Below are 13,766 nucleotides of genomic sequence, written 5' to 3'. Positions count from 1 at the left end.
CATTTGGGTTCCTGGATCCTTTCACAGCATTATAAGGCTGCGTTGAGACAATGACTTATCAATGACCCAAGCAAAGCTCATTTAATCCCTACCATTGTGTCACTGAGTTGTCACAATGCTTCAGCAAATGTACATTATCCCAGAGGCGCTGGAAGACACAATGTAAGTAACCTAATGTATTTCCCTCTTACTGCCCTGAATGTCTCTGCTGATCCTACAGCTATTGTATGCAGTAATCATGTGCCTATGAACCAGAGTTATACTGTTAGCACTGAGGTGGTGTGCCCTAGCAGGAAGTCCACTGTGTGCAGCTCGCCCTGCACTAACATAAATAACCTAAGCATGTCTACCTCTGCTAAGCTTCTCAGTAAAGCAATAAAAACAATCAAGCATCCCAGAAAAGTGCTAAAAATAGCCCACGTTAACATATGTAGCTTAAGAAACAAGGTTCATGAAATCAATCATTTGCTAGTAACAGATGACATTCATATTCTGACAATCTCTGAAACTCACTTAGATAATACCCTTTATGATACAGTGGTAGCAATACATGGTTATAAGATCTACAGAAAATACAGAAATGCCAAAGTTGGAGGTGTGGCCGTTTATATTCAGAACCACATTCCTGTAAAGCTTAGAGAGGATCTCATGTTAAATACTGTTGAAGTAATATGGTTCATCTGCCTCACCCAAAGCCCATTCTGGTGGGAACCTGCTATAGACCACCAAGTGCTAACAGTCAGTATCTGGATAACGAGTGAAATGCTTGATAATGTACACTACCAGTCAAAAGTTTGGACACACCTACTCATTCAAGTGTTTTTCTTTATTTTGACTATTTTTTACATTGTAGAATAATAGTGAAGACATCAAAACTATGAAATAGCACGTATGGAATCATGTAGTAACCTAAAGGGTGTTATACAAATTCTGTGGGAATGTTGGAAAAGCATTCCAGGTGAAGCTGGTTGAGAGAATGCCAAGAGTGTGCAAAGCTGTCATCAAGGCAAAGGGTTGCTACTTTGAAGAATCTCAAATCTAAAATATATTTTGATTTGTTTAACACTGTTTTGGTTAATACATGATTCCATAAGTGCTATTTCATAGTTTTGATGTCTTCACTATTATTCTACAATGTAGAAAATAGTAAAAATAAAGAAAAACCCTGGAATGAGTAGGTGCCCAAACTTTTGACTGGTACTGTATGTGTTATGGCTTTACACCCCCTGCTATGTTGTGGATAAAGAGTTACCTGTCTAACAGAACACAGAGGGTGTTCTTTAGTGGAAGCCTATACAACATAATCCAGGTAGAATCAGGAATTCCCCAGGGCAGCATGTCTAGGCCCCTTACTCTTTTCAGCCTTTACTAACGACATGACATTAGCTTTGAGTAAAGCAAGTTTGTCTATGTATGCAGATGACTCAACACTACACACATCAGCTACTACAGCGACTGTGTCAAGGTGACGCGTATGCGGTGAGCGAAGTCAAGCACAGGACACCGAGCTACTGGCAGACGTACTTTACTACACAGTAAAGGAACATACAAAACAAAACCTCCTAACAGGGAGGAAACAATACTCGCATACAAACAGCAGTGCCGACCTTACGGAAAACAATCACACACAATAACCAATAAGAGACAGGGGGTTATAAAGGGAACACAATGTAACATAATGGGAAACAGGTGTAAACAATAAAGACCAAACAAGACGATCACCGAAACATAGATCGGTAGCAGCTAGTACTCCGGAGATGACGAACGCCGAAGCCTGCCCAAGCAAGGAGGAGGAGCAGCCTCGGCTGAATCCGTTTCAGTACCCCCCCCCCCCCCCCCCCCCCCCCCCCCTTGACGCGCGGCTCCAGCCGTGCACCGACCCCGGCCTCGGGTACGGCCAGGAGGACGCGGAGCAGGGCGAGTCGGATGACTCCGGTGGAAATCCCTCAACATGGAGGGATCTAGGATGTCCCTCCTAGGGACCCAGCACCGTTCCTCCGGACCGTACCCCTCCCACTCCACGAGATACTGCAGGCCCCCCATCCAACGCCTTGAATCCAAGATGGAACGGACTGAGTACGCCGGAGCCCCCTCGATGTCCAGTGGGGGCGGAGGAGCCTCTCGTACCTCACTCTCCTGGAGTGGACCAGCTACTACCGGCCTGAGGAGAGACACATGGAACGAGGGGTTAATGCGGTAATTATTGGCAGTTGTAACCTATAGCATACCTCGTTCAATCTCCTCAGGACTTTAAATGGTCCCACAAACCGCCGACCCAGCTTCCGGCAGGGCAGGCGAAGGGGCAGGTTTCGGGTCGAGAGCCAGACCCGATCTCCTGGTGCATACACCGGAGCCTCACTGCGGTGGCGATCGGCGCTCGCCTTTTGCCGCCTGATAGCCCGCTGCAGATGGACATGCGCAGCGTTCCAGGTTTCTTCCGAGTGCCAAAACCACTCGTCCACTAGCACACACTGGAAAGGCGTAAGGTTAGTTGAGGAGTGGCGGAGTGAGTTTTGGGCTATCTCAGCCCAGGGGATATATCCTGACCACTCCTCCTGCCGGTCCTGGCAATAGGACCTCAGAAACCTACCCACATCCTGTTTCACTCTCTCCACCTGCCCATTACTCTAGGGGTGGGTGAAAACCTGAGGTAAGGCTAATCGAGACCCCCAGACGTTCCATAAACGCCCTCCAGACTCTAGAGGTGAACTGGGGACCCCGATCAGAGACTATATCCTCAGGTACCCCGTAGTGCCGGAAGACGTGTGTAAACAGGGCGTCAGCAGTTTGTAGGGTTGTAGTGAGACCTGGCATAGGAATGAGACGGCAGGCCTTCGAAAACCGATCCACAACGACCAAGATCGTCGTGTTCCCCTGGGAGTGGGGATGGTCCGTGACAAAATCCACCGATAGGTGAGACCACGGCCGTTGTGGAACGGGGAGGGGTTGTAACTTCCCTCTGGGCAGGTGTCTAGGTGCCTTACACTGGGCGCACACTGAGCAGGAGGAAACATAAACCCTCACGTCCTTAGCTAAAGTGGGCCACCAGTACTTCCCGCTAAGGCAGTGCACTGTCCGACCAATACCAGGATGACCAGAGGAGGGTGACATGTGAGCCCAATATATCAATCGATCACGAACCTCGAGCGGCACGTACTTCCGACCCTCTGGACACTGTGGGGGAGTAGGATCGGTACATAACGCCCGCTCGATGTCCGCATCAACCTCCCACACCACCGGTGCCACCAGACAAGACTCCGGAAGTATGGGAGTGGGCTCAATGGACCTCTCCTCTGTGTCATATAGTCGGGACAAGGCGTCTGCCTTAGTGTTCTGTGACCCTGGTCTATAGGTGAGTTTAAATACAAATCGGGTAAAAAACATAGCCCACCTTGCCTGGCCAGGGTTCAGCCTCCTCGCTGCCCGGATGTACTCCAGGTTACGATGGTCAGTCAGAATGAGAAAAGGGTGTTTAGCCCCCTCAAGCCAATGCCTCCACACCTTCAGGGCTTGAACCACAGCTAACAGCTCCCTGTCCCCCACGTCATAATTGCGCTCCGCCGGACTGAGCTTCTTAGAATAGAAAGCACAGGGGCGGAGTTTTGGTGGCGTACCCGCGCGCTGAGACAGTACAGCACCGATCCCAGCCTCGGACGCATCCACTTCAACTTGGAACGCCAAAGAGGGATCCGGATGTGCCAGCACCGGAGCCGAGGTAAACAGGTCCTTCAGATGTCTAAAAGCCCTGTCCGCCTCAGCCGACCACTGCAGACGCACCGGACCCCCCTTTAGCAGGGAGGTAATGGGAGCTGCTACCTGTCCAAAGCCCCAGATAAACCTCCGGTAGTAATTGGCAAAACCCAAGAACCGCTGCACCTCCTTCACCGTGGTGGGAGTCTGCCAATTACGCACGGCCGAAACGCGGTCAATCTCCATCTCCACCCCTGACGTGGACAACCGATGTCCCAGGAAGGAGATGGACTCCTGGAAGAACAGACATTTCTCCGCCTTCGCATACAGGTCATGCTCCAACAGTCTACCAAGCACCCGACGCACCAGGGACACATGCTCGGCTCGTGTAGCGGAGTATATTAGAATGTTATCAATATACACCACTACACCCTGTCCATGCAAGTCCCGGAAAATCTTGTCCACAAACTATTGGAAGACTGAAGGAACATTCATTAAACCGTATGGCATGACGAGGTACTCATAGTGACCCGAGGTGGTACTGAATGCTGTCTTCTACTCATAATAATAAATAGTATGCCATTTAGCAGACGCTTTTATCCAAAGCGACTTACAGTCATGCGTGCATACATTTTTGTGTATGGGTGGTCCCGGGGATCGAACCCACTACCTTGGCGTTACAAGCTCCGTGCTCTACCAGCTGAGCTACAGAGGACCACATCTCCCTCCCTAATGCGCACCAGGTTGTACGCGCTCCTGAGATCCAATTTTGTGAAGAATCGCGCCCCGTGTAATGACTGCGTCATACTAGCAATCAGAGGGAGGGGATAGCTGTATTTGATTGTGATCTGATTGAGACCACGGTAATCGATACACGATTCTTCTTCTTCACAAAAAATAAACTTGATGACGCAGGGGAATTGGACGGCCGTATGTATCCCTGTCTCAGAGATTCTGTGACATATATCTCCATAGCCGCCATCTCCTCCTGAGACAGAGGATACACATGACTACGAGGAAGCGCAGCGCCTACTTGGAGGTCTATCGCACAATCCCCCTGTCGATGAGGTGGTAATTGAGTCGCCTTCTTTTTACAGAAGGCGAGTGCCAAATCGGCATACTCAGGTGGAATGTGCATGGTGGGAACTTGGTTCGGGCTTTCCACCGTCGTTGCCCCTACGGAAACACCTACACACCGCCCGAAACACTGATCAGACCCTCCCTTGAGAGCCCTCTGTTGCCATGAAATGTTGGGGTCATGAGATGTTAACCAGGGAAGCCCCAACACCACGGGAAACGCAGGAGAATCAATCTCCTCATGGCTCTCCTGCGTTTTCATCCTGAGAGGCGCTGTGACTTCCCTAATCAATCCTGACCCCAAAGGGCGGCTATCTAGGGCATGGATGGGGAAGGGCACATCAACAGGTACAATAGGAATCCCTAACTTATAGGTGAATTGGCGATCGATAAAATTCCCAGCTGCGCCTGAATCTACTAGCGCCTTATGCTGGGAGAAACCTCGGGAAACACAACTTTAATACACATATGCGCAACAGAGAGCTCTGGGTGAGTTGGGTGCCTACTCACCTGGAATGACTCATCAGTGCGCTGCCTACTGCCTCGATCCCTAGGAGACCCTCCCCAGCACCGACCAGCAGTGTGTCCTCTGCAGCCACAGTTGGTGCAGGGGATGGCCTCTCTCCTGGTCTATCTCCTGGTCTCCCTAGCACCAGCACCTCCGAGCTCCATAGGGGTCGGCTCGAAAGTGCTGAGGGATGGAATGGACGGCCCTGAATCCAGACGTCCGCGGGTAGCCAACAGGGTATCCAGGCGAATAGACATGTCCACCAGTTGATCGAAGCTGAGGTTGGTGTCCCTGCAGGCCAATTCCCGACGCACGTCCTCTCTCAGGCTACATCTGTAGTGGTCGATGAGGGCCCTCTCATTCCATCCCGCGTTGGCAGCCAGCGTCCGGAAGTCCAGTGCAAACTCCTGTGCGCTCCTCCTCCCCTGTCTGAGGTGGAATAGACGCTCACCTGCCGCTTTACCCTCTGGTGGATGATCGAATACTGCCCTGAAGCGGCAGGTGAACTCTGCATAGTTGACAGTAGCAGCGTCTATTCCCCCCCACTCGGCGTTGGCCCACTCCAGCGCCTTGCCGGACAGACAGGAGATGAGAGCGGACACCTGGAGCAGGAAACCCTGACACCCGGCAGCTGTGCCATCATAAGCCCTCGGGAGCGAGAGCCGAATCCCACTGGACCCCGGAGGTGGAGCGATGGGCATCGCCGATGGTGGTGGTATCGTCGGAGGAGGTGTAGGCAGACCCCCTCTTTCCCATCGCTCCATAGTGCTCACCACCCGTTCCATGGCGGTGCCGAGAGCCTGGATCATGGCCGCTTGTTGTTCGACGCGTTCTTCCATTGATCCAGCTGGCACCGCCGCTCCTGCTGACTCCATGTGTGGTGTGTGAGTGATTCTGTCAAGGTGACGTGTATGCGGTGAGCGAAGTCAAGCGCAGGACACCGAGCTACTGGCAGACGTACTTTACTACACAGTAAAGGAACATACAAAACAAAACCTCCTAACAGGGAGGAAACAATACTCGCATACAAACAGCAATGCCGACCTTACGGAAAACAATCACACACAATAACCAATGAGAGACAGGGGGTTATAAAGGGAATACAATGTAACATAATGGGAAACAGGTGTAAACAATAAAGACCAAACAAGACGACCACCGAAACATAGATCGGTAGCAGCTAGTACTCCGGGGACGACGTACGCCGAAGCCTGCCCGAGCAAGGAGGAGGAGCAGCCTCGGCTGAATCCGTGACAGACTGAAATGACTGCAACACTTAACAAAGAGCTGCAGTTAGTTTCAGAATGGGGTGGCAAGGAATAAGTTAGTCCTAAATATTTCAAAAACTAAACGCATTGTATTTGGGACAAATCATTCACTAAACCCTAAACCTCAATTAAATATTTTAATGAATAATGTGGAAAATGAGCAAGTTGAGGTGACTAAACTGCTTGGAGAAACCCTGGATTGTAAACTGTCATGGTCAAAACATATTGATACAACAGTAGCTAAGGGGAGAAGTCTGTCCATAATAAAGCGCTGTTCTGCCTTTTTAACAGCATTATCAACAAGGCAGGTCCTACAGGCCCTAGTTTTGTTCGCACCTGGACTACTGTTCAGTCATGTGGTCAGGTGCCACAAAGAGGGACTTAGGAAAATTGCAGTTGGCTCAGAACAGGGCAGCACGGCTGGCCCTTGGATGTACACAGAGAGCTAACATTAATAATATGCATGTCAATCTCTCCTGGCTCAAAATGGAGGAGAGATTGACTTCATCACTACTTGTATTTGTGAGAAGTATTGACATGTTGAATGCACCAAGCATGAACTACTGGCACACAACTCAGACACCCATGCATACCACACAAGACATGCCACCAGAGGTCTCTTCACAGTCCAGAACAGACTATGGGAGGCACACAGTACTACATAGAGCCATGACTACATGGAACTCTATTCCCCATCAAGTAACTCATGCAAGCAGTAAAATTAGATTTAAAAATAGATAAAAATACACCTTATGGAACACCGGCGACTGTGAAGCAACACAAACATAGGCACAAACACATGGAAACAAACACATGATAACATACGCACTATACACATGTACACATGGATTTTGTGTTGTAGATATGTTGTAGTAGTATAGTAGGGGCCTGAACGGACACACTTAATGTGTTTTGAAATCTGTTGTGAATGTATTGTGATGTTTTTTTAATTGTACAACTGCCTTAATTTTGCTGGATACTGTTTCTGCCATACATGCCTTCAAACTATCTTAAAACCCCTTACGTATGCCCTTACCTAAGGAAATATTTGAGGGGCTCTATGCAACGCCCTTAAACAATTCCCTTAGGTAAGGTAAACATTTTCCTTAAGGGAAATACTTAAGATGTTTTATGCAACTGGGCCCAGCTCAAAACAGATTGCTCTCCAATGAGGACATGCTGCATTTCTCACTTTGAATGAGACTGTATGATCTGTAATCCTAATTCTGTTTATCTTTTTCTGTTTCTCCTTCAACAAAAATGAAATATTAGCCTCTTAGCACCATGTATAATTAGTTAGCTTTCCTTCCTTGTTTGCTTTAAAAGATAGCTTAGAAAATATTGTTTTTAATTAAATCAACAACACCTGTCTCGAATATTCAAACAGAAGGAATCAAATCAAATTTGATTTGCCACATGCGCCAAATACAACAGGTGTAGACATAACAGTGAAATGCTTACTTACAAGCCCTTAACCAACAATGCAGTTTTTAAGAAAAAAAAAAAAGTGTTAAGTAAAAAAGAGATAAGTAAAAAATAGCAAATAATTAAAGAGTAGCAGTGAAATAAAATAACAGTAGGGATGCTATATACAGGGGGTACCGGTACAGAGTCAATGTGCGGGGGCACCTGTTAGTCGAGGTAATTTAGGTAATATGTACATGTGGGTATAGTTAAAGTGACTATGCATAAATAATAAACCGAGTAGCAGCAGTGTAAAAGAGGGGGATGGGGTGGGGTGGGGTGTGATGGTGGGGTAGGGTGGGGAGCAATGCAAATAGTCCGGGTAGCCATGATTAGCTGTCTTATGGCTTGGGGGTAGAAGCTGTTAAGAAGTCTTTTGGACCTAGACTTGGCGTTCCGGTACCGCTTGCTGTGCGGTAGCAGAGAGAACAGTCTATGACTAGGGTGGCTGGAGTCTTTGATCATTTTTGGGCCTTCCTCTGACACCGCCTGGTATAGAGGTCCTGGATGGCAGGAAGCTTGGCCCCAGTGATGTACTGGGTCGTACGCACTACCCTCTGTAGTGCCTTGCGGTCAGAGGCCGAGCAGTTGCCATACCAGGCGGTGATGCAACCAGTCAGGATGCTCTCGATGGAGCAGCTGTAGAACTTTTTGAGGATCTGAGGACACATGCCAAATATTTTCAGTCTCCTGAGGGGGAATAGGCTTCGTCGTGCCCTCTTCACGACTGTCTTGGTGTGTTTGGACCATGATAGTTTGTTGGTGATGTGGACACCAAGGAACTTGAAGCTCTCAACCTGTTCCACTACAGCCCCGTCAATGAGAATGGGGGCGTGCTCAGTCCTCTTTTTTTTCCATGTAGTCCATAATCATCTCCTTTGTCTTGATCACGTTGAGGGAGAGGTTGTTATCCTGGCACCACACGGCCAGGAAGTGGTCATAATTAATCGTTCTCTGTGATTCGAGTGTCACTGTTGACAACTTTGTGTAATTTCTTGGAGGTCTTTTCAAAATGTGCCTATTGGATAATGCTAATATTTCAAAACCCCTTTTCCGAAAAACTAGCGAACCGATCGCGGCGCCATCTGGTGACCATTTAGGGAATAGCGTTTTCAGCTGAGGTCCCATATGTTGTTCAGGAATATGGAGTATTGACTAGGGCTGTTGTGGTGACCGTATTACCGCCACACCAGCGGTCACGAGTCATGAAGGCAGTCAAATTCCACGTGACCGTTTAGTCACGGTAATTAGGATTCTCCAAGCTCTGATGCTGCTGATGGTCATTAGTAGCCTACCAAACTTGCTAACTGGCTGCTACTCAGCACTCTATTGTCCTTCTAATCACTCTGACATCAATGCAAATGTAATCGGATATCTAATCAAACACTTCATGAGAGCCCATGAGCTCATGTTGCACAACATTTCTGTAGGCTATGCAATTGTGCGAGAAAACAGAGTGATGGCCTCTACCAAAAAGAGGAGGATCTCTCAGCTTTCTATAGGTCAGGCCTACTATATTTATTTCTCAACTTTCCTAATATTATGCACATTGCTTATCTTTACAACAGGAGTATGGCCTACCTGGCTGGCATGAAAATGAACCACGGGAAAAGCGTCCTCCATTCGCTATTTAAGTGCATAGATGACATTTCTTTCCCGCTGCCCCTGTTTCGAGACAGGTGCATGAGAATGGTCCATTCTAAATCAAAACAAATCACACATATATGATTTAGTATATGTAAAGACAAGATTAAATCAAGAATAGTCTGATGGTTTGTATCACAACTAAACTGGCCAAATAACTTCTTAAAATTAAGCACATTAATCCGCTTTACAAGGGGTGTAGAGCCTAACTGGCATACATAAGCAGTGTGTGTTTCAAGTTTGGGGAAGATAATTTTCACCATAAAAATGCACCTTTATAATAAAAGCATTACATGCATAATTGCATTTGCTGTCACTTTTGATAATGGTGTTCTCCTGCTAATGGAACATTCGCTCTTATAGCCTACTGCCATGTGCGCATTGCTGCGCTTATAATGTGAAGAAATAGCCTAATAGTTTATCAACATTTTAAGCTAAACGTTCTGATCTGTTGCATCAGCCACAGGTTTTTTGATGCTAGTGGTTGTATTAATTTGGGATCTATCGCATCCCACAACTGTCCCAGACTATGTTTGGATTATTTATTTCTCGCACAGAATAGAATAGGTCAACTTTTGTACTATGGGGGATAGTAGATTGACATAGGCTAGTGTTTTTGCTGTTCGTTAGGCCTACTCATCTTGTTGGCTGATGAAAAGTAAATGTCGACAGTTATTACAATATCTTCAGTATGCACCGTGGATTTGAATAAGGACACACGCAGTTGCGTCCCCGATGTGTCTGTCTTCACTTGTAGCCTGTGAGAAAGACCCGATCACTGATGGAGAGCCATGTGAGTGAGAGGTGCTTCGGAGCGTGCAGCACTCAGGGAGAAGGGCACAGCGCAGCAGTCCAGGCCAAGGGCACAACGGCCACTGGCCGCAAAAGGCATGGATTTTTTTAGGATGCATTACGGCCACACAAAGGGGATGCCCCCGTGAAATTCGAGGCATTATCAAGTGCATGTAAAATTGTGAAAGAGAGATCGATGAAGTGTGTAGAGCCTGCGCAAAAATGAAAGCAGAGCTCATGCCTTTCAAGCAACTTTTTCAAATCATCATTAGCGTCGCATCATGCAGCCTTACAATGTATTAAAAATCAAAACATATAGCCCAACGTTCGTAGAACAACTAAAGTTACATGAATAACTGTAAATTAAGTATAAGGAGTACCTATTTCTTTGTTAACCGCTCAACACAGAATGTGCGCACTCCCTCAAATTATTTGGAGAATATATATTTTCTATTCAGCTTTGTTCAATTGTATTCTTCATACTATAAAATAATGCCATAGAATTCTAAGCAAATCTTGTCTGCTAAATGAACTAGTGTGGCCCACAGCCATTTGGCATAGCCAGATCAGGACCTAACATAAGGACAACTCAGAGTATGCTATTCTGTTCTTCTGAAATAGACTCAATTTTCTTCATATCATGCTTTTTTTAGACCTGTCTAAAATAAATAATGGATTTATTGTAAAGGTGTAGGCTATATTACATGGATTTATTATACCTTTTTAAATGTAGATGTTCTAATGGTCTGCATCAGTGGCTTGTAGGCTATGTGTGGAAGCCAGGAGCTGCTAAATGTGTTTATGTTCATTAACGGTCAATTACCGTGAGGCTGACAGTTATTTGCTTGACACAGTTATTTGCTTGACAATCACCGGCTGATGAAATTTCGAGACCGCCACAGCCCTAGTATTGACAGATAAAAAAGGAGGGGAAAAACTCACTTTAACATGCATTGGCCAATCAAAACCTAATGTAGACGCGAATATAATCCAACCCTACCACTCCAGTATCAGCAATTTTAGGGTTTTTCTGTATAGTTGTCTAATGTTGATGGGGCATATTACTCTGTTTTAATATAACTCCTTAATCACTATGATAAATAAAACAGATTTTCTTGAGTGTACTTTTAACAGAGCTGAGATTTACTTTGAAGTGCAAAGTGTAGCAATACAGGTACAAACAGTCATTGACACAGACATGGTGGCGTAGCAGGAAGCTCGGAATACTGTGAACCAAGAGGTTGGGAGTTCAAATCCCAGGTGAGGACATGCCAAAAAACAAGGACTGTATAAATGAACACGCACAATGTAATCATGTATGTCAAATATGTAAATTGAAAAACATTGTGTGTGTAATTAATTCCACAGCCTTTTTTAATTAAGATGCCCAAATAAGTTGAGCAAACACATCATTACAATCATTTTAGCAAATCTTTCTCAAGTTGGAGCTAAGTTTGGGTCAACTAAAAGAGTTAAGTTCAGGTATCACTTTGACCGAAAAGTTGAGTAAACTAAAAATGGCTGTGGAACCAGTTACTTAATAATAACTAGTGTATAGTACACCAAATCCTGCAGTGTTGAGTATCGACTACACCTCTGAGTAACCTCTCTACGCCTGGCTGTCAGCACTATCTATTCTCCATCTACTCTTTTCACAGGCCTCATTCCATTACCACCAAATCGAGCTTTAGGTGTCCATACAGATGTAGGATCTTAATTTGATCACTCTTTTGTTGTTGGAGCGGCATCTTTTGTCAAACTGGGAAAGCTGTTCTGACTTTGTGGCTGTGTTATCTAGTGGATATCATAAACGTCCTGGTTGCTAAAATACTACACTGTTCGCTCAATTTCAGTTTATGTGAGAAAACAAGCACTGAATAGTGTAGGGAATGATTGTAACATCAAAATATCGGTTTTACAGCTGTTTGAAGCTGGTGGACCAAAACCGAAAGTAAATGTTGTTTTGGTCCACCAGCTTCAAACAGCTGTAAATACTATGAGAACTATGAAAACACTGAAAGGGTACAATACATATTCATCATACTTTCACTTAGATCACTTACCCCACATGCATTAGGGAGGTTTTCAAATAAGGCCTGACCTGCACTGACTTTGTGCTTGACACCCCTCACAGTCCCATTTTTGCTGAGGATGTTGACACGCTTGTGGCTGATCGGTGCTCTGTCCTTTGAGGCCCCAGCATACATGAGCAGATCATCCCACTCATTCTCGCTATCATCCAACTCGGAGCCCAGAAACCCATGCAGAAAACCATGTCTGTTAGCATCTCCACTTGTGGAAGGCGTACTGGCCCGGTCCGCATCCGAACTACTGGTACAATCTGAATCTAACGAGTCAGATGGCCCCTTATCTTTAAAAATCTCCTTCAGCACCCGACCACTGTTCCCCGAAGCCACGCGGAACCTCACCCGCTTCTGGGGCATCTCTTCGCCCGGCGGTGTTTTCATTGTCCCCTCCATTGGAAAACCCAGTAGTAGATTACATAGTCCAGAAAGGCGCTTTGCAGTCCCCTTCTTCTTTCATTCAAAGCTTAACATAACCACCTAGACTAGACAAAAAACAAATCCTCATGGATTACTAAAGAGTAATCCTCAGAGTTTGAAGAGTTCTAAAAAAGACTGGCAGTCCTAAACTGCCTCACTCTTGGAGTTACAGTACAGGACCAGTAAATAATGCATGTATTTCTACCATGGTAACAGAGAAAAGCGACCTAAAGAAAACCGATAGCCCCTGCTGAATAATTCATCACACTTTGCACTTTTCTTAGAAGCTTTGACAAAACAGCTTTGAACAAACAGGCATTTTTTATGGGGGTACATCAAACAACAACATTCTCTTTTCCTTTTTCTCTGTAAGATGGATCAGTAGAGCAATAGGGTAGCTTATCTGAGGGTCATAATTGGTTCTTCATCAACGCTATGACTGTTGCAGTACTGTTTCGAGTCTCTAACCTGTCTCCAACCTGCCAGAATTGTACAAAGTAACTTTTGCCTGAACAAGGTACACTTTCACATTGGACTTGTGTGACTGATTTTCAATAAGGATCTGATTTGAACCGGTGATCATTCATTACATAATGTGTCTGTTTAGGAAAAACATCCAATCTATTGTTTACAGACATCCCAAGTCTCCAAGACAAACACGCGCCATGGATAAGCAAACTTGTGGACATTTGAATTGTGTGAAGGTCGGGGCATTGTGCTTTGCAGTAAGTGCCTCCTCAGAATTCAGTTTTGACTGCATGCACACACCTGTTGAGCATGAATGAATGACATAAAGGGACGTCCGTCCATCCTTTGTCC

General features: G+C 46.0%; 1 protein-coding gene across 1 annotated transcript in view; it reads right to left on the bottom strand.

The window, feature by feature from the left end:
• Window positions 1-12,923, bottom strand: part of LOC311104752 (glutaredoxin domain-containing cysteine-rich protein 1-like) — a gene marked incomplete at both ends in the record, with an annotated part of 41,654 nt that extends 28,731 nt beyond the window's left edge. Inside the window, one exon of the mRNA XM_084146649.1 lies at window positions 12,507-12,923. Within this exon, the coding sequence (XP_084002775.1) occupies window positions 12,507-12,923 (417 nt within the window). The remainder of the gene's footprint in view (window positions 1-12,506) is intronic.
• Between the last annotated feature and the right edge of the window lie 843 nt (window positions 12,924-13,766).

Source organism: Coregonus lavaretus (assembly GCF_964263955.1).
Source record: "Coregonus lavaretus genome assembly, chromosome: 29".
NCBI classification, from domain to species: Eukaryota; Metazoa; Chordata; class Actinopteri; order Salmoniformes; family Salmonidae; genus Coregonus; species Coregonus lavaretus.
The sequence above is the reverse complement of the archived record's forward strand: the minus strand, read 5'-3'. Positions and strand labels throughout refer to the sequence as shown.